Source organism: Hemicordylus capensis, chromosome 3 (assembly GCF_027244095.1).
Source record: "Hemicordylus capensis ecotype Gifberg chromosome 3, rHemCap1.1.pri, whole genome shotgun sequence".
Taxonomy (NCBI): domain Eukaryota; kingdom Metazoa; phylum Chordata; class Lepidosauria; order Squamata; family Cordylidae; genus Hemicordylus; species Hemicordylus capensis.
This window is the reverse complement of record NC_069659.1, coordinates 17,256,742-17,278,216: the sequence shown is the minus strand read 5'-3', so window position 1 is coordinate 17,278,216 and position 21,475 is coordinate 17,256,742. Positions and strand designations below refer to the sequence as shown.

The 21,475-nt window shown below is 43.5% G+C and overlaps 1 protein-coding gene across 1 annotated transcript in view; it reads right to left on the bottom strand.

Annotated features, from left to right (window-relative positions):
• The window catches only part of TYR (tyrosinase), a 67,203-nt gene that overhangs the window by 23,976 nt on the left and 21,752 nt on the right, over positions 1-21,475 (bottom strand). Inside the window, exon 3 of the mRNA XM_053304926.1 lies at positions 3,281-3,428. Within this exon, the coding sequence (XP_053160901.1) occupies positions 3,281-3,428 (148 nt within the window). The remainder of the gene's footprint in view (positions 1-3,280; positions 3,429-21,475) is intronic.

The window sequence follows — 21,475 nt, the reverse complement described above, 5'->3', positions numbered from 1 at the left end:
ATCGTTCAGACAATAGTTTACCCCGTGACACTCTATGGATGCGAAAGCTGGTCTTTGAAGAAGCAAGATAGAAAAAGCATTGATGCTTTTGAACTTTGGTGCTGGAGAAGATTTTTGAGGATACCATGGACAGCCAGGAAAACAAACAAATGGATGGACAAATCAATCCAGAATTTTCACTCGAGGCACAAATGACCAGGCTCAAACGATCATACTTTGAACATATTATGTAAAGACCCAGCTTCCTTGAGAAGTCTATAATGCTGGAAAAAGTTGAAGGAAAGAGAAGAAGAGGACGACCAGCAACAAGGTGGAGGGACTCAACTACGGCAGCAATGAATGCACCACTGCGAGACCTTAAAGGCCAAGTTCATCCTGGCCAAGTTCAGATCATCCTGGAGAGAATCTATCTGTGTTGTCACTAAGAGTTGACACTGACTTGATGCACTCAATCAATCAATCAATCAATCAATCAATCAAATTTTATGTTTATTTAATGAAAGGTTTATTCAGAAACAATTCCATTTTCTTCTTTTCCTTTCTCTACCTCTTCTGCACCACAAATTATCTGCAGGATCCACACTGGGACAAACTTCTCAACAACAAAACATAACAACTACTTGATCGAATACAACACATCTCTCCCCTTTATAACAAGAATTGAATTAATTTAATTTAAATTAATTAATTTAAAATTCAGTGCCAAAGCCTTGAAGTCTTTTAGGTGGTCTCCTGCCATGCAGGGTTTTTTGGTACAGAGGATTGTCCATCACTTTTATCAGCCTCCTCAGGCAAATTTCCACTGAAGTCAGTGCAAGATCTTTGGGAGCACTTGACACACAATTTGGGGTTTCCCTTCCAAATTCAATTTTATCCCAATTTCTGTCTTGGTTTTAAAAAATCCTGTTGTTTAGTGAGTTCTTTCTAAATAAACCAGGAGTGGCTACCAGATATCACATTAACATAACAAAGAGCCCTCTAATGGGATCGCATTGCGCGCGCATAATACACACACACACATCACGTGGAGGGATCCTGGCTCCAAAGTCCTTCTTTGCAGATCTGACCGTGCTGCTCGGAGGAGAGAGCCAGGGCGAAATGACTTCGCTCATCAGATACTCCGAGAGCTGAAAGTAAAGTCACGTGTGAAAACGCTCTAGGAGGTATACGCAGTCCAAATTATAATTTAAAATAAAACCAAACAATTAAAAAGAGTATCACAGATTAAAAAGAATTCACAGAATAAAACAATTAAATATTTGTTTTAATTAAAAGCCTGGGAAAGCAGGTGCATCTTAAGGCCCTTTTTAAAAGCAATCAGACATGGAGAAGCTCGTGTTTTGACAGGGAGTGCATTCCCAAGCTCCGGGGTAGCCACAGAGAAGGCCCGGCCGTGAGTCACCACCAGACAAGCCCGGGGCAACCGTAACTGGATCTCCCTAGCCGATCTTAATAGGCGGCAGGGTGAATGAAAAGAAGTAATATTATTCGCTATAGTGACACCTACAAGCAAATTACAAGCATTTCAAGCATTACAAAGCACAGCCCATTTCACAGTACATTAAAAAACAGTAATCCTCCCTCTGCTTTAGCCTATTAAACCAGCCACACCAAGACAATCACATATATGCTAACCCCTGCTAACTTGGCAAAGAGGCACCTTTTAACGCGATGAGTCTCTTTATTTAGCAGGGGGAGAGTAACTGGCCCTATCCACCCCCAGCAGAGTAACTCCAGTGACTGTTGCTGGTGTCTACCTTATGTTTCTTTTTAGATTGTGAGCGCTTTGGGGACAGGGATCCATCTTATTTATTTATTATTTATCTGTGTACACCACCGTGAGCCATTTTTGGAAGGGCAGTATAGAAATCAAATCAAATCAATCAATAAAATATATTATATTGACTGTGAAAATGTGTCCTCAGACTCCGAGGGAAGAAAACTCTGCAGATGCAGATACAGATTTTTAGATTGTGGGACATGGAACCATCTAATTTATTATTTATTTTTCTATATAGACCGCTTTGAGAAATTTGGTTGGAAAGTGGCAGATAAATTCTTGTAGTAATCGTATTAGTAGTAGCAGTAGTAGTAGATATGGGGAAGCTGACAAGGCACTTCTTAATACTCTTGTTCTAGAACCTGTTGCTGCATGATTCACCTAATGATGCTCTGAGGAATTTAGTGTACACCCAGGAGTGTTCACAGTACTATTACGAGAACAAATGATTGCTGTCAGATGTGAAATAATGGCAGAAATCTAATTTGTTAAATATGCACAGAGGGAATAAACAAGCTATGCAGGGTGTGTGTGGCAAAAGCAACTCAAAATATAAGATGACAAAGCTGGATTCATGAGATGCAAATATCGAGGCCGTTCTCACACGCAGCCTAACCCAGGCAAGGGACTCCCAGCCTGGGTTTGGCTGCATGTGAGAACCATTGAGATTGGTCCCGATCCCTCTGTGGCTGTGCCACCTTTTCAGCCTGGCTGTTACCCAAGGTTAAGGGAGTGATCGGGCACCGAAAGTGCTTGTCTCCTGGGGGAATACCCCAATGCATCGTGTGTGTCACGTGGTGCTTTGTGGGATCTCCAGTAGCTAGAATGCATCGTCCCGGTCTCCAGAGTTCACCACTGCAGAATGTAGCGCAGATAGTCTGGGAGCAACAAAAGAGTATTCGTCTGGGGAGAAGGTGAGTTTAGCTAGCCCCACCACCACCCACCCACCACCCCGCCCAATCAGTCGTGTGAACAACCTCCTCATCATCTCTCCTCCTCTCTTCACCATACATACACATACATTTCATTGTTAACTAGGCAAAGAGGCACCTTTTAACGTGGTGATTCTCTTTATTGAGCAGGGGGGGAGTAACTGGCCCTATCCACCCCCAGCACAGTACCTCCAGTTGCTGTTTCTGGTGTCTATCTGATGTTTCTTTTAGATTGTGAGCCCCTTTGGGGACAGGGATCCATCCATCTTATTTATTTATTATTTCTCTATGTAAACTGCCCTGAGCCATTTTTGGAAGGGCAGTATAGAGATCAAATAAATAAATAAATAAATAAATAAATAATCTTCTGATAGATTTTTCTTGTAAGCCACTTTGGACACAGTCTTAGATGAAAAACAGAGTATAAATACAATGAATGGATGCATGAATGAATATATTATGTACATTGGAGTGCACTTCCATTTCAGGAACATTTCAAATATCAAAAGTTCCAATACAGTCTAAACCCATGAAAGATCTCAGTTCTACCAGGTAGTGTCAAACGTACCTGTCAACAAAGGCATGGTGCAGGATAAAGATGGGATCATTCGCTGATCCTTGGACTTGGGACATCGAACCATTCATGTAGATGTGCAAAGCATTATGCAAACTGCTTTGGGAAAGATTTGAGATGGCAGTACTTGGATCTGCAAAGCCTGTTGATGAAGAGGAAATCTAGCGGTAAAAAGCAATTATGAACGATACATCAGAAAAAGCTCTGCTGGATCAGGTCCATCTAGTGGTTTCTCCTGGAAAATTAAGATCTGTCCATCTTGCTACATGTCACACACAGCCCAATCCAATATAAGTCTACTCAGAAATATGTGAGCTTTACTCCCAAGTAAGTTGTATAGGGTGCATCCCTAATGACCCCAGGACTGGGCGAATGCAATGAGCTTTACACAGGGCTGCCTTTGAAGAATGTCTAGAAAGTGCAACTGGTCCAAAGACAGAACACAGAACACAGAACAATAGCTTTAACTAGCTATTGTTGTAGATGACATATACCACTAAATGGTGTTGGGTTACCATTTAGTTTCTGGGCACAGTTCAAAGTGTTGTTTTTACATTTTAAAGCCCTTGAGAGCACTAGTTACAGTACCTAAAGCAGGGATTCTCAAACTTGGGTCCTTAGATGTAGGGATGTGCACAAAACCAGCAAAACCAGTTTGGCTCAAATCCGAACTAGATTCGAGCTGACTTGGCTCAGTCCCATGCACCATCGAACTGGACCCAGTCTGAGTTCAAACTGAGCTGGTTCAAAAGGCCTCGGAATGCTAGAGGTAAATGGGAATCTGGTGAGGATTCCCCTTTAAAGGGTGAAGGGCAGGGGAGCTTCCCTAAAATTAGAGTTGGTGGGAGGGGAGTAAAAAGGTACCTTAAAAGTGCCTCCTGCAGTGGCTGTGGTGGTTGTCATGGGGGGGGGGACTCCCCCCACCCCTGCCAGCCTTTCCCTGAGTAGCCTGGGTCAATTCAGCTCTGTACAGGGGTGGAGGTAACTAAAATGGCCTCCACACATGCATGGAGGCCATTTTAATGACCTCCATGCCTGTGCATAGGCCTGAACCAGGCCTGAACTATCCCCAGCTACTCAGGGGAAAGTCATAAGGGATGGGGGGAGCCATCATCCCACTCCCCACCCATGGCCACCAGTAGCAGCATTTTAAATGTACTTCTTTGCTTCCCACTCACTTGCTCTACTTTTAGGGAAAACCCCTACCCCGCTTTACTGGTAAAGGGGAATCTTCACCATATCTCCCTTTACCAGTAGAGTTCCGAGCCAGTTTGATTCAAACTCAGTTCGATCCAAAACCCTTCGAGACGAGCCGGCTCAAACCGAGCTGGCTCACACATCCTTACTCGGATGTTGTTGGACTACAACTCTCATCCTCCCCAGCCACCATGGTGAAGGTTATTGTGACCAGGGATGGTGGGAGTTGTACCCCACTGGGTCATGGGTCTGGGTGGGTACTCAAGAATGGCAGACAGTTGGTCTTGATTACAAGCCTTGTGATTTGCACCTGTTAATATCCATGCAACCACATTCTGGACCAAATTTCTAAATAATATTTAAGAGCTGCCCTAATTGCCAGAGAATCGTGTTTTTGACATCATTGGCAACTTGGCATGAATCTGCAGTCTGCTGTAATTTAATATTCTTTTATGGGAGAGCAGTTTTACATACTTCCTATATTAACGATTAATGAGGCATGATTTCCCTTTTCTGTTTGAAATTGTAACCGTTTTTTCCGGTATGCCTCAGTGTCGCTTGTGAATTACTTGTGTGTGTTAAAAACCGCGGTCATAAATCACTGCGGCAACATTAGGGCACATGTCAGTGATGCGGCGAGTGAAAGGAAGAGATGCATCATACATAGTGCATAGACTGGGGCTTAGCAGCCAGAGATGCTTGGGGCAAATCAGATTCCTTGAGGGATGTCGTCTAGACTTCCTCTTTTTCACACAGTGCATAATCAATCTGTGGAATCCTCTGACACGGGCAGGGGCGGATTAACCTTTTTGCCACCCATATGCAAAAAGGCTTTTGCTGCCCTTAAAAAAATAAAAAGCTCGGGGGGGGGGCGGATGGGAAAGTTCCCCCTTTAATTTATTTAAAAATCATGGTGGCGGCACTAGCTCTAAGGAGGGGAAAGTTCCCCCTTTTACTTTTTGTGGCAGTACCCCTTTTGCCCCCTAAAAATTTCTGGCGACGGGACAGGGTGCGCGGTGGGGGCTGGCTGCTGCTGCAGAGAGGGTGGGGGGAGAGGAGGGGAGAGTCACTGTGCCCCCCCCTTTTAACCAGGCAGCAGCGGCAAGCTCTGTCCTCCTCCCCTCCTGCTAGGTGACTGAACGGCCACCGGGCTCTGCGATCTGCAGCCCGTTTCCGGCTTTCCTTCATAACCCTGGTGACACTGCCAGCAGCCCCCTTTTGAGACTGGGACATGTGGTACTAACCTGATAATCCTCAAATCTTTCTCAAAGTGATCCTCCAGGAAAACGACTTGCTGACCGAGGATGTAAAGGCTCCATTAAAACAAACAGATGCATTCATATCATTCTTAACTGCACGTCTATCCCACCTTTCCCCCAGGGAGTTTAGGGTGGTGGGCATTTGTTTCTCTTCACTCGTTTTAGCTTCACAACAATGCTGTGAGCTAGAGTAAGAGGAGAACTTCCTGGCTGAGTGGAGACTTGAATGTGGCTCAGCCTGATTCTCGTTCAGCCTTCTAACCATTATACCACATTGGATAAAGCTGGCTGAGAAAGAGGGAGATGGCAAAAGTCCCATGTGCATGACAAAAGATGGCACACACACACACACACACACACACACACACACACACACACACGGCTGAAATGCCCCCCAAATGGACTGAACTGGCCCTGGGAGACTCAGGGGGAGGCTGGCGGGGGAGGGGGAGCCTCTGGAGGACCCCCCCCCCCATGGCCACTAGAGCACACCCCGCAGCTACAACAGCTGCTGGCAGTGGCAAGCTTATTTTAAACTATTTTTGCACCCACCGCCACCCTCAAACTGGGCCAAAACCAGCCTGAAAGGTTTGGTTCGATCTTGGACTGATATTGAACCACTTTACACACCCCTAGTTCCAGCATTTTGATACAGAACCAGTTTGCACATCCCTAGTTCCAGCATTTCATATAGCTGTTATTCTCCCCACCTTCACTCACTTCCTGTTCCTAAATACTAAATTACACCCCCCAGTTGCCCCTTTGCACATTAGCATATACTGAAGTCAAGGACTCAGCAAGTCAAGTGCTGTTGCCGCTTCAGCAGGCCTCATTTGCGGCTCAGCTGGCAGGAGAGGGCACAGACAAATGTTTTCAGAACAAACCTCTCAAGCATCAATTAGTCAGGGTTACTCAAGGAGTCATGTCAAATGCCGCCTACATCATTCTCTGTCTGCATAACTTTGCTTGCTGTCTAAACAGCGATGACCCGTCATCGCCACGGAAATCAAGGGGCTTCTTCTAATGTTCAGTCTCTTTCAAAGCCCTGCAGGCTGATTCACACATGCATGTCTGTTTTCCAGTGATGATCTGCATGTTTGAATGAATCACGAACCAGTCCAGATCTACCTGCAGAGGCAGTTAGTTCATGTGCACTTCATGTTCATGTCACTTTGCATCGCCTCAGATGCCATGCTTTCCAGGGGAACGCCAATATGGTGCAGTAGTTACAAGAGACTAGGGTCTAGGATTTGAAGCATAAGTGTGAGAGGGCAGGATATCTATCTATCTATCTATCTATCTATCTATCTATCTATCTATCTACCTACCTACCTATCTATCATCTTTTTATTGTTAAATTTATATATTGCCTTTCATTAAAAACTACCCATCCGTCCATCCATCCATTTATTTGAAACACCCACACTCCACCACTTTTCACAACATGAATCTCATGCAACTTGCAATAATAAATTAGAGTTAGGGATGTGCACAAATGGTTCATGCATGGGCAGGCAGGGCGGGGAGCAGTTCCTTTCAGGAGCCAGTAAGCAGGTTCTTACCTCCTTCGCTGCTGCCCCACCACTTTTCCAGGTGTGGTACTTGCCCTACCAATGGCCATGCGCAGCTCCAGTGGTGTTCCCTTCAGCCTGCGTGCATGGTGTCAGCACACAAATGGTGTCCGCGCATGCACAGGCACCATTTGCGTGTTGCTGACCACACAAGTGGTGTCTGCGCATGCGTGGACACCATGTGTGTGCCAACACTGCACACGCAGGCTGCAGGGAACAGTGCCGCATGTGACCATTGCTAGGGTGAGTGTCATGTCCAGAAAAGCAGTGGGGCAGCCGCAGAGCAGGTAAGAACCTACTTACTGGCTCCTTAAGGGAATTGCTCCCTGCCCTGCTGAACCGGTTTGTCTGCAGCTGCCTGAGCCAGTTTGATGCTTCCCAAAAGAGGTGCTGAACCAGCTCGCGCACATCCCTCATTAGAGTCACAATAAAAACACAATTAAACAGCAACAGTGCATCAGTTAAACCAATTGCAATAGGTATGGCCATAAAAACCAGTTATTAAGAGATGATAGGCTTGTTCACATGAACCTAGTAGGGTAGGAGTAGAACCTAGCCTGGGTAGGAGAGATGGGGACACTCCTGATTTTCGGTCGTATGCTTGCAAACATTCAGGTAGGAGGTGAGGGAAATAATTGTGTGTGAGGCGGCAGCTAAGTAGGACGGCTGGGTATGGAATTTGGGCAGGGTGCGCTCATCCTCTTCAGATACCTCTTCACACATGATCATTCTCCTCACTTCCTATCCAGGATGTTTGTACACTATCAAACCCGGAAAGCGCCCAGTTCTCCTACCCAGACTGGGCGCTTCTCCTACCCTGCCAAAGGTAGCGTGAACAAGCCTAATGGCGAACATACCACACAGCCAGCTGCCCATCCAAGAGGAATGCAGGCTTGCTGGATCCACGGCACTCGGCATTGCATGTTTGCTCCTATTGATGATGGGGGAAACTCCATCCATCCTAGGCCCTGAGTCAGAGCAGTTGCGACATACTTCCTTTTTTTGTTTTGTTGTTGTTAGTAAGCACTTCCTTTTTAAAATTTATTTTTATTTTTTTCAATTTTATTGAAACATAAAGAAGAAAGTACAGTATTATAATATTTCTTTAAACAAGTACTAAAGAGGAAACATTCTAAATATGTTAACAGTTCTAAGAAAGTTCAGCAGCAATGATCGACATTTGATTACGCCCGTTCAACACTTGGTTACCCTGATTACACTGGATACATAAAGCTTCACAAATCAAATCCAGACATTGGGAACAAATGATGTCCTTGTCGGATATTAAAGTTTATAAAGGGATCCCAAATTAACATAAATGACTCAGTTGAGACTTCATTCATGTAAGCCAAAACTTTGGAAATTGAGGCATAATCTCATAATTTCAAGAACCAATCATCTAAAGAAGGGATTTCGGAAACACGTCAATACTGTGACATACTTCCATTGGGAATTATGAGAGCAGGTCACAAATGCTCTGACATAGTGCCTAGGATGGATGGAGTTTCCCCCCATCATAAACAGGAGCATCCATGTGATGATGAGTGCCATGGAGTCAGCAAGCCTGCATCCCTCTTGGATGGGCAGCTGGCTGTGTTAGGTATTAAAAGGCAACAGAAAACCCATAATATAATATTAAGGAAGGCCTGCTGATAAGTCTTCCGTTTCCATTTAGAACTTAAGAGGGAGGGAATTAGCCAGAGATCAGAGAGCAGGAAGTTCCAAAGAGCCAAGGGCACCACAGAGGAAGCTCACCCATACATCACCACCAGCCACAGAAGGTGACAGGATGCATTGCTTCTCTTATGATCTTATGGGCTAGGCAGAAATGAGTGGGAGTAGGCAGGCCATGGATGACATGGCCCTAAGCCATCTAGGGCTTTCAGGTAGTAACCAGCATTGTTCCCTGTAATTGGGATTCCTAGATGCTGTTGACTACAATTCCCATAATCCTCAGCCAAAGGCCATTGCAGCTTGGGATTTTGGGAGCTGTAGTCAACATCATCTAGGAGGGATCACTGGTAACCAGCACCTTAAATCAATTGCAGAAATACACTGTCAGGAAGGGTAGATGGTATACGGTCCATTCACACATTATGTTCAACACTCATACAAGTGTACAGTGTGCACAGGTACAGATCTGTACACAGGTACAGTCATTCACATGTTATGTTGAATGTAGGTACAGAAGAGGGCCCTGTATCCAGGTTCACTCTTAAAATGAACATAGGTACATTCACGCAAACACGTGCACATGTGTACAGATGTGTGTCCACTTGTGTAACATAATGTCTGAATCAGGCTATAGTCGCTAGGTGATCTGATCTGAATGCCTGGCATCCATCAGGATGCTTGTCCCTGCTTTCTGCACCAACTGTTCTTTCCAAAGGGTCTTCAAGGACAGCCCAATGCAGACTGCACTGCAATATTCAAAGCACGAGTTGAGAAGGACATGTATCACCATGGGGAGGTATCTGCTGCCAGACATTTTTGTCTGCTCTGGAGGCTGTGGTGTTGCTGTGCAGGAGGACTGGGGCTAGGAGCTAATGGATGCTGTTCAAGAATGCTCTCAGATCCCCACACATAAGTCACTACGGCTGGAGACAGTATGCTAGGAAGGGGAGGGCTGGAGGGCTACCCCAGTGACTGTCCTCTGGTGAACCTTCAGGAAAGTCTTGAAGGACCTGGAAAGAATACATGCAAGAGACAACCCAGCATATCATGTTATGTCCCCACCCCACCCCCCGCTTAGTTCACTAAGTTAAGCCGTGATTGGACCAGCACTCTTGTCAATGCACATCCGCGTGACTGGGCACATGTGGAAACATGTGCGAGTAAGAACTTTCCCAGTGTCCTACATCCTGTATAAGTCAAAGTCTTGACTTGAGAAAAAGTGGATGAGATGCATAATAAAGTGGACTGAGGTGTTATGTTGGAGGCCAGATGGGAAAACACTTGGAGGCTAGGTTGGGACCGCAGGCTGCCAATTGCCTGGCCCTAGACTATTATTTCCCAAGCTTTGGGAAGAATGAACTTGTTGATATGGTCTCAAGAATCTTTGGGCTTTTGTATCTCAGCATCACATTGTTGGGTTAAAGTATCACATGATAGAACTTGATTGCCGGAAGCTCCCATCATGTGTTGGCTTTCTCAATAATGGCTTTTTTCAAGATCTGTGGGTGATGACAATCAGAAGAAAGGTTTCTTCATGCTGACCTTCTCATCGGATGCATGATTCATCTAGAGGTGCCAAAGGAGCTTGGCCTCCCCTGACCTGGACCTTCAACGGAAGCCTGATGCACAGAGATCAGTGACATTTTTGCAGCATGGAAAAATGTTGGAGGTCCTTTAAACATTATCAAACCAGTGTGACAGCCCCTTTTCTATGAGCAGGTCCTGCATAACTGGAGTGATTTTTAATACAAATATTTATTTATTTATTTATTTATTTATTTATTTATTTATTTATTTATTTATTTATTGTTGAATTTATATCCCGCCTTTCATTAAAAACAACCCCAAGGCGGTTTACAAAAGTTAAAAAAACATACAATAAAATGACAGTAAAAACATTAAGCTAAAAATATAAAACAAATCTAATTTTAAAACTATAAAATACATGCATAAAAACTATAAATGGATAAAAACACATAGACACAGCAATAGAAACAGTCATGTAAACGCCTGGATAAAAAGCCAAGATTTAAGAAGCTTTCTAAAAACTGTGATGGAGTCCGAGGAGCGAATGGCCACCAGGAGAGCATTCCAAAGTCTGGGGGCAGCAATACAAAGATGAATATGACCAATATTTATATACCGCTTTTCAACAAAAGTTCCCAAAGCGGTTTAGGTAACGTGTGCCATCGAGTTGGTTTCAACTCCTGGCACCCACAGAGCCCTGTGGTTGTCTTTGTCTTTGGTAGTATACAGGGGGGGTTTGCCCTTGCCATCTCCCACGCAGTATGAGATGATGCCTTTCAGCATCTTCCTATCATGCTGCTGCCTAATATATGTGTTTCCCATAGTCTGGGAAACATACCAGCAGGGACTCAAACCAGCAGCCTCTGGCTTGGTAGTCAAGTCATTTCCCCGCTGCTCCTACATAGATATAAATCAATCAATAAAATGTCTCCCTGTCCCCAAAGGGCTCACAATCTAAAAAAGAAATACAAGATGGACACCAGCAAGAGCTACTGAAGGGATGCTGTGCTGGGGATGGATAGGGCCAGTTGCTCTCCCCCTGCTAAATAAGGGAATCGCCACTTTAAAAGCAATATAGTCACATAGATGGGGACTGAGCACACAGGGGTCCCAGTCATGGAACTGGCATCCTAATGCAGGGGGATTCTCAATGGTACTGAGTAAAAATGCCCCCACTGCCAATTTCTAATTTCACCATCTCAACAGAAGGTGTCAAAGTAATAGGAATTATGGGCGGGGGGAGTGAGGAGTGAAAGATGGGTGATGTTATCACCACCGGTGGTGACATTCCTCTTGGAGACTGCTGGTGGCCATCTTTTAAAAAACCCAGACATCCCTTCTTCATAATGTAGCATTGTGCTGAAAGGGCTTCAGTGCCTTTGCTGCTGTGAAACAGATGGCAGTGAAAAAGGTGATCTGGGGGGCCTTTTGCCCCCCATTTGAGCTGAAGGTTAATGACTTTCAATTCGGCCTTAATTTTTGGTTCCACGTCCTTGGGATGTTTCCACGTGGTTGAGTCATTTAAGTATTACTCCAGTCATGCAGCAGCTGCAATGGGAAAAGCAGGCTGAGGTAATATTTAAAAGGGACCATTACCAACTAACAGCAGCTCAACAAGCTGTTGTTAGTGGCATAGCTTCAGAAGCGGGGTGGTAAGTTGGTAATCCCAGAGTCATCTGCTGAATATTGGAATCTACTTTCTGTTTCAATTCAGGCTTATGACTTTAAGGCCATTTGGGGCTGTTTAATGAAAATACATTCCTTAGTATCTGGTATGGTGGATGTGGGAAGCAGTATATAGGAGGAGGAGGCAGCTGTGTGCTATGTATATACGTATCTGAATTCTGCACCAAACAAATTGAATTCTGCAACCTCTATATATTATGCAAATCAAGCAAATGTCATGGTATAGCTGATCTGTTACTATGCATACTATCCTACTCCAATTGACTAGTTTTGAAATCCCCCCCCCCCATTTCTCCTAGTCATGGAGAGAGAAGTTCTGTGAAGCACTGAGACAAATCTAGACCACTAAATGTCTTATCCAGCTGAGATTTCACAAGCCACAAACAAGACTGGTGTACCCACAGTAAGACTGATTTTTAAAAACATTTCCCCAATGCATTTCAAGCTTTCTCCACTCTTTGATTCCCCTCTCCCCTTTTCCTTAAATAAGAAACGGGTTTTCTTCTTTTGCTTACTTTCTGCCCCTAGGGACAAGGTGGGACACTAGGGAAACTTATTGAAATCAAGCAGCCTTCTACAACCCCTTCAGCTGCATTCCTCCGGTTTCTTCTGTGATTGCACCACAACCACCACCATCATATCAAAATAGCTTCTTCGGCTTTTTGCCCATAGTGTTTTAAGCCTGTCTGTGCAAACCTAAAGACTAGAATCAGTTCATAAATCAGTGGAAAAGCACATGCTTTGAATATAGAAGGTGTTAGGTTTTATTTCCAGGTACAGCTGGGAAAGACTCTCATCTGAAACTCTGGAGAGCTGATTCCAGTAAGAGCAGACAATACCGAGCTCAGCTATGGGAGGAAAGCTGGTCTTGTGGTAGCAAGCATGACTTGTCCCCTTTGCTAAGCAGGGTCTGCCCTGGTTACATATGAATGGGAGACTACATGTGAGCACTGTAAGATATTCCCCTTTGGGGATGGGGCTGCTCTGGGAAGAGCATCTAGGTTCCATGTTGCCTCCCTGGCAGCATCTCTAAGATGGGGCTGAGAGAAATTCCTGCCTGCAACCTTGGAGAAGTTGCTGCCAGTCTGTGTAGACAATACTGAGCTAGATGGAGTCAGTGGTCTAAGTCAGTGGTCTGACTCAGCGTATGGCAGCTTCCTATGTTCCTAGATGGATCCGGTCAGACTGTATGACCGGTTCATAGGTAATGGGAAAACAGAGGTCCCTTCACCTCCAGTTCCCAAACACGGGCAATTACGGGTTTTTTTTAAAAATGACCTACAGTTTCCCTCCCCTAACTCCATTTGTCACCTTCGGTACATTTCACTGCCATAAACTGTATTTTCCAACCAGAGGTAAGTCCAAACTTGGGAGCGGAGTTTGCCTTCATCATAAAACGGAATTGAGGGAGGAAGCTCCTCCCTTTCTCCAGCTGCTATTGGCTTTGTGGGCTGTCCTTCAGGAAAGAAGGAAGTCTGCACAGCCAGCTCCCCCGCCTCTCTGCAGTCTGCTGACACTCGAGAGCCTCCCGAGTGTTACGTCTGGAGAGCGGGTCGAGGGGGGTCAAGGAACTGTGGGACCATTGGACCCACAGTTCTGTGTTACGTTGGACCCAGCCCTAGATGGTTTAACTCATTAGAAAGCAGCTTTCTATGTTCACAGAAGCTTGCTCTTTTTAAAGGAAACAAAATCTAGAATCTCAGGAAGTCTAGCATCTTTGCCAGTGCCACATTCTATGTCCAGATTCTATGCTCAATAACACCATTCTGTGCTTCTTCGGTGCTTGCTTGGATACCAATTATTTTCATAATCCTGACTGCAAGAAGAGAAGAAGCTACAGTCAGGAATGAGCCCTTTAAAGGCTAACGAGTTGGAATATTCAAGAAGCTGCTGCAAGTATTTTGGGAGGAAAAGTCTGACAGTGTCTTGAGATAGATTTGTGCTGAGCAATGACAGGCAGAAGGTAGGCGTCTTTTTTGAACACCGAAGAGCCTCGAGCAGTTAATGTTTCTGATAGCATGTAGTCAAGGAGAGTTCAGTCAGCGAGCTGTAGAACTAGCTAACTGTGTGCAATGCGGAGGTTTGAGGAATATGGTACACCGAAGGAGGCTGAAATGCCTAAAATGGGTTTCATTTCAGGAATCTTAAAGAAGTGGTGTGATTAAAGGACATCTTGTCTAGAAAGAGCCAGATCAGTTTGCGTTGTAGGTAAATGTTTACTAGTTAGTATCCGGTAGGATATCTGAATTCAGAAGCCACCGGGTAGTGCAGGGGCACTATTGGAAGAGTGTAAATCTCCTTTTCTCCTGATGAAGTCCTGCGTTTTGCAGGAAGAAACAGGTTTATATAGCCTAGGACACCTGTTGAGCAAATGAACAATACCTTTTGGACATCTTCTGGATAGAGAACATCCAGGTTCAATACCTTCAGGATAAAGATCATTCACTTAAGGAGCTACGTTTTACATAGGGAGCTGGCTCAGGACCCAAGTGTTGGGAAGAAGTATGAACTATCTTTGGGATGATAGCTGGAACAACTTACCAGTACTTTTGGCACAATTCATCAATATATTCTGTTTGGAAGAACTCCTTACTTGTTATTAACAGTCAGTGGATTCACATATTTTCATCTACTCTTACCATTATTATGGGGAGTTTCATTTGACTCTCTCAGAGTTTGTTGCCTCTCTATACTTATGTATTATTATTCTTGCATGTTTAATATCTAATAGCATGTAGTCAAGGAGAGTTCAGTCAGTGAGCTGTAGAATTAGCTAACTGTGTGCGATGCGGTGGTTTGAGGAATACGGTACACCGAAGGAGGCTGAAATGCCTAAAATGGGTTTCATTTCAGGAATCTTAAGTGGTGTGATTGAAGGACATCTTGTCTAGAAAGAGCCAGAACAGTTTGCGTTGTAGGTAAATGTTTAGAAGACAGGTCTATATATGTGTAATAGCCATGATAGCTAAATGTCACTTTATTTATTCACTCATTTAAAATATTTACTTATTTATTTAAAATATTTGTGCCCTGCCTCTCCAGTACACTACTGCTCAGGGCACCTCACAACATTAATGACACAGATACAATAAAATGAGACTAATAAGGTTAAACAAGTTACCAGGCTAAATACCAGGCTAAAACCACATTTAAAATTACATTTTTAAAAAAAATGTTTCAAATTTAAAGTTATTTACAAAACTAAAAACGTAGAACCATAAAAACTAAAAATTATTTTAAAAAACTATCTTAAGGACATTGTAGAAGTGGAAAATGTGCAGAAGAAGGCAAACAAGATGATCGGGGCCCAGAACACCTTCCTTATGAAGCTAGGCTACAACTCTTGGGGCTTTATAGTTTAGAAAAAACATGACTGAGGAGAGACTGGATAGAGATCTATAAAATCATGCATGGGGTGGAGAAAGTTGATAGAGAGGAATTTTTCTCCCTCTCTCATAACACTAGAACCAGGGGTCATCCCATGAAACTGATTGCCAAGAAATTTAGGACCGACAAAAGGAAGTACCTTTTTACACAACGCATAGACACAACACATAATCAACCTATGGAATTGTCTGCCACAAGATGTGAAGACAGCCAAGAGCCTAGATGGCTTTAAGACAAATTCATGGAGGAGAGGTCTATCAATGGCTACTAGTCTGAGGGCTATAGGCCACCTCCAGTCTCAGAGGTAAGATGCCTCTAAATACCAGTTGCAGGGGAGCAACAGAAGGAGAGAGGGAATGTCCTCAGCTCTTGCCTGTGGGCTTCCCAGAGGCATCTGCTAAGCCACTGTGTGAAACATAATGCTGGACTATATAGCCCTTGGGCCTGATTCAGCAAGGCTTTTCTTATGTTCTTATGTTCTAAGGAACCTACCAGATATAAGCAGTAGATAAAAACATTTTTTAAAGATGTGTTTTTAATTGGGTTTAAAAAAAAAAAAAACCACTGAGGGAGGGAGCATGGCAGAGCTCTCTGGGAAGGGCATTCCAAAGCTGAGGGGCCACAACCAAAAAGCCCCTGTCTCTGGTCCGCACCAACCAGTTCTCCGTTAGGCCATGAGTAGAGTCTGAGATGAGTAGAGCCTGAGATCAGATCCAGGTGACTTTAAAACCATGCTCATTTTCATCCAATCCAGCTTCTCTCAGTATTTGTTCAGCATATAAACTGAATAAATAAGGAGACAGTATACAGCCTTGTCTTACTCCGATCTGGAACCAGTCTGTTTCACCATGTTCTGTCTGGACTGTGGCTTCCTACCCTGTGTATAGGTTTCTCATGAGAATAATTAGGTGTTATGGGACACCCACTTTTCTCAGGATATTCCACAACTTGATATGGTCAACACAATCAAAGACTTTTCTGTGGTCAGTAAAGCACATATTGACTTCTTTTTGGTATTCTTTGGCAGTCTCAATTATCCAGCATGTACCAGCAATGATGTCTCTTGTTCCTTGGCCTTTTCTGAAACCAGCTTGAACATCTGGCATTTCCCTTTCCATGTAGGGCTCTAATCTGTGTTGGATGATCCTGAGTATTATTTTGCTAGCATGTAAGTAAGTAAGTAAGTAAGTAAGTAAGTAATAGTTTATTATGGTCCATGACCAGTCAAAATACACACAAAGCATAAGTCAACATAATAGAACAAAATCAAAACAATTACTTAGTGGCACTGTATCAAATTATATAGAATCTCAGTTACAACTAAGTTGTTCTCTTCTCAATTTACAAGCTGTTGCACAAAATCTTGCTATCTGCGTTGTGACCTCTTCATGTCAATCCGCCAGGAAATAGGAAATATAATACTCTTCTGATCGACCCAGTCTATTTTTTGGAAGTGGTTCAATCCAGGTAGTACAAATGTCCCTGTAGTAAACACAATGTAAAAGGACATGTGCAACTGACTCAATATCACCTGCATCACATGGACATAGCCGGTTCCTTAATGGGATCCCCTTAAATCTACCATCTAAAATGGCAGAGGGCAAGGCATTAAACTGGGCTAGCAAGAAGGCTCTCCTCTGATTTAAAGTGGTCGGTCGGCAAGGTATACAGCAGATTGGGGGTAATTTGAGAAGCCACCTGTGGTGCTGTTGATGATAACTTGGCTTAAATCCATTTACTTCTCCATATCTGCCACACATTGTTTAATAATCTCTTTGGCAGCATCGTGACATAGTGACAATAAATATTGTGTTGAGAAGCCATATCTACCCAGATTGTCAGGGAGGCTCTTGCTCCAAGATGAGTGAAACTCATCTTTCAATATCAAGGGGGCAAGGCCCTGGGGGAAGCTTTGCTAGCATGTGAAATTAAGAATATTGTGCGATGGTTTGCGCAATCTGTTAAGTCTCCTTTCTTTGGTATCGGTATGTAGACTTCCAATCTGTTGGCCATTGTGTCATTCTCCAAATTTGCTGGTATAGTTTGGTTAAAGCCTTGACTGATTCTTCTGTTTTCTGCCATATTTCTGTAGCTATTCCATCAATTCCTGTAGCCTTCCGACTTGGTAATAATGACTGGGGTGCTGATCTAACTTCATCTTCCCGTACTAGAGGTTCTTGCAAGTAGGGAATATCTTCTAGAGTATCTTGGATGTTGACATCCCTGCTGTACAGATTTTCAGTATACTCCTTCCATCTCTGTTTGATCTTCTCTGAATCAGATACTATCTGTCCTTTGGCATACCTTGACATACAGTACCAATTCTAGGTTGGAACCTCCTTCTGAATTCAAAGATCTTTTGGAAACCTTTCCTTGTTTTTCTATCTCTATTTCCATCCTCAAGTTCTTTACAAATGTTGTAGTACTGCTCCTTGTCTCTTCTAACAGCTTTCTGAAATTCCCTATTAAGTTCCTTCCTGAAGTCTTTATCTTTCTTGACTTTGGCTTCTCTCCTCTTCTTGGCAATTTGCACCATCTGTTCTGACATCCCTTTTGCTTTCTTCTGTTTCTTGGTCTTTGGCAGTCTCTTTTCACATTTGTCCTTAACAACTTCTTTGATTTCATTCCACAGTTCCTCTGGTTCTCTATCAATGTGGTTCAGAACTTCAAAGCAGTTCCTGATGTTCTCCTTGAAAATGGTGGGTACATTCTCAAGATCATATTGTGGAAACTGCATAGCTTTGTTTTTCCACTTTAGCTTGACTTGGAATTTGCACATGCGCAGTTTGTGATCTGTTCCACAATCGCTGCCCCCTCCCCGCGGCCATGTTTTTGCTGTTATAACTGAGCTCTTCCACCTCCTTGCACGAATAATCTAATCAATTTGATTTCTGTATACTCCATCTGGTGATGTCCATGTGTATAGGCATTGCTTTGGTTGTTAGAAGAATGTGTTAGCAATGAAGAGATCATTGGCTTGACAGAAACTAATAAGTCATTCTCCTGCTCTGTTTCTGTTTCCTAGGCCATACAGTCTGACTGTGTTTTCCTCCTTACCATTTCCAACTTTGGCATTCCCATTTCCAACCACCACCAGCACATCTTGCTTGCATATCCTGTCAATTTCAGACTGAACTTGAGCATAAAACTCATCAACTTCCTCTTCTTCTGCATCAGTCATTGGGACTTTAAGGACCGTCATGTTAAAGGGTTGTCAATGAAATCTAATTGATATTAGTCAGTCACTGACCACATTGTACCCAAGTACTGTCATTGCTATATCCTTTCTGACTATGAAAGCAACACCGTTCCTTTGTTTTTTTGTATCCCAAGTAGTAAACAGTATGATTTTCTGTCTGAAAGTATCCTATTCCATTCCATTTTAATTCACTGATGCCCAAGATGTCAATCTGTAGTCAACTCATTTCATCTTTCACTGTGTTGAGCTTTCCCATATTCATGCTTCTTAGGTTCCACGTTCCCGTTGTAATTCTGTCTTTGCAGCTTCAGATTTTCTTTTCCCGCATGGCAACATCAGCCGCTAGAACTAGAACAATTCAATCAATGAAAATGATTGTCAGGAAATGCACAACAGGAAGCCCATTGGGAATAATTTTTCACACAGCACATAAACTGTGGAATTCTCTGCCACGGGATGTGGTGATGGCCATCAGCTTGGATGGCTTTAAAGGGGGCTTAGACAAATTCTTAGAAGACAGGTCTGTCAAGGGCTGCTAGTCTTGATGGTTCTAGGCTACCTCCAGGTTAAGGAGCAGGATGCCTCTGGATCCCAGTTGCAGGGAAGCAAAGGCAGGAGAGGGGGGCATGCCTTCATGGTGGTTAGGCTTCCCAGAGGCATCTGGTGGGCCACAGTAGGAAACAGGATGCTGGATTAGATAAGCTTTGGGCCTGATCCAGCAGGGTTCTTCTTATGTTCTTATGGAGCAGAGTGGAACTGGGGTACAGCATCACGAACAGTGTTTACATGCATGCAGTACTGCCGGTGGCGCTCCTATCACCCACGTTGCATTGAGCGGTATGTTGGTGAATATTTATTTTCATTCAGAATCTTACCCATAGTTTCCAAAAGCTGCCCAGAGTCAGGAGAAGTGTTGAAGAGCATCCTTCCTGACTTTCCATTGGATGCTCTATATCCTAAAACTTATCATGACCAGGCAGATAATCATAACTAGAAAAATACATCCACATTTTATTCATAAATGTTTCTATTGATTATTCCTGCATATTGCCTTGTTTACAGCCTTATTATTAGTCCAATTCAGATGTAGAATTAATTAATCTCTTTCATGTAGATATTAATTCCTTCATTAATCCTTATGCTTCAGGAGCAGAGAACAGCTCTCTCGCTCTCACTCTTTCCCCCCCCCCTCTTGCTCTCTCCGCCCACCCCCACACACATACTTCTTTGAATATACAAAAGATGCTTTTATATATGCAAAAACAGCTTGGGAAAACATCTTTGAAATTTCACAATTTCAGGTGAAAGGGTTACAAATGAAAAGAGAATCAATTTCTAGGCCAGAGTTGAATCAAATGAAAGAAGAAAAGAAGGGATTATTTTATTATTAATATCCATGATAATCTGCCCTTAGTTTACATTTCATTTAGGCTACGCTGCACATCCAGACCTGTACAACTAAGTAAAACATTTAGCATCATAGGCACACTCTTTGTTAGGATGTTAGCCATTATTATTGTTATTGTTGTTGTTGAATGACATACAGAGTAATGCTAGGAGCACATTACAAAGTTGCATTTATTGCTCAGGTGTAAAATTGCAAATGCAATTACACAAGAGTAATCCCTTAATTTCCAATGGGATTACTCTAATGCTTTTCTTTTATGCAATTTTTGCATTTGCACAATTGCACACATTCGCTGTTGCAACATGCTCCGGGTGGTGTACAGTATGTCAGCCACTCTTTTTACTGAGCAACATGGTGGGCAATGTATTGTCACAAGAATGCTCTCGCCCAGGACTACAGCGGATTTGTAAGCAATCCCAACATTGTTCTGAACAAGTGGTTGCACAAGCACTGCTACTGCAGTTATCTCCATTTGCCATAATGGGGAAAACTGTAATAGCGCTGCTTGCACAACCATGGTTTTACATGCTTACAAGTCCCAGAAGTCCAAGACAGAGCAGCCTGCTGAGCAATTTTCTAGCCATAATATCATCATCACCACCTCTACCACTCACACATCCACCACCACTACCACTATTATGCAGGCCTGAAGGGTGAAAATAACTCAGAGATTATCTTGCAATCCCAGGAAGAAGAAGCAATTGAGAAATGCACAAAATGCTCCCAAAAAGGATATAGTGAAGCATGAACAATGGGAAGTTCATAGGAACATAGGAAACTGCCATATACTGAGTCAGACCATTGGTCTGTCTAGCTCAGTATTGTCTTCACAGACTGGCAGCGGCTTCTCCAAGGTTGCAGGCAGGAATCTCTCTCAGCCCTATCTTGGAGATGCTGCCAGGGAGGGAACTTGAAACCATCTGCTCTTCCCAGAGTGGCTTCATCCCCTGAGGGGAATCTCTTACAGTGCTCACACATCAAGTCTCCCATTCATATGCAACCAGGGCAGACCCTGCTTAGCTATGGGGACAAGTCATGCTTGCTACCACAAGACCAGCTCTCCTGCATCAAAGTTCACTCCATCAAAGCTTACAAAGTCTGCTGAATGTCACCCCAGAGTTCTGTTGCCTTTAATATGACACAGCAGGAGACCCTACTGGCAGTTCATACTAGAACATCAAGACCTTCCATCAATGTCACTAGAAGCAGAATCTGCCCTTGCCCCCGCCTTCTTTCATTTTTGGCCAGAATGCTTGAAAAGCCAGTCTTCTATAGTAATGT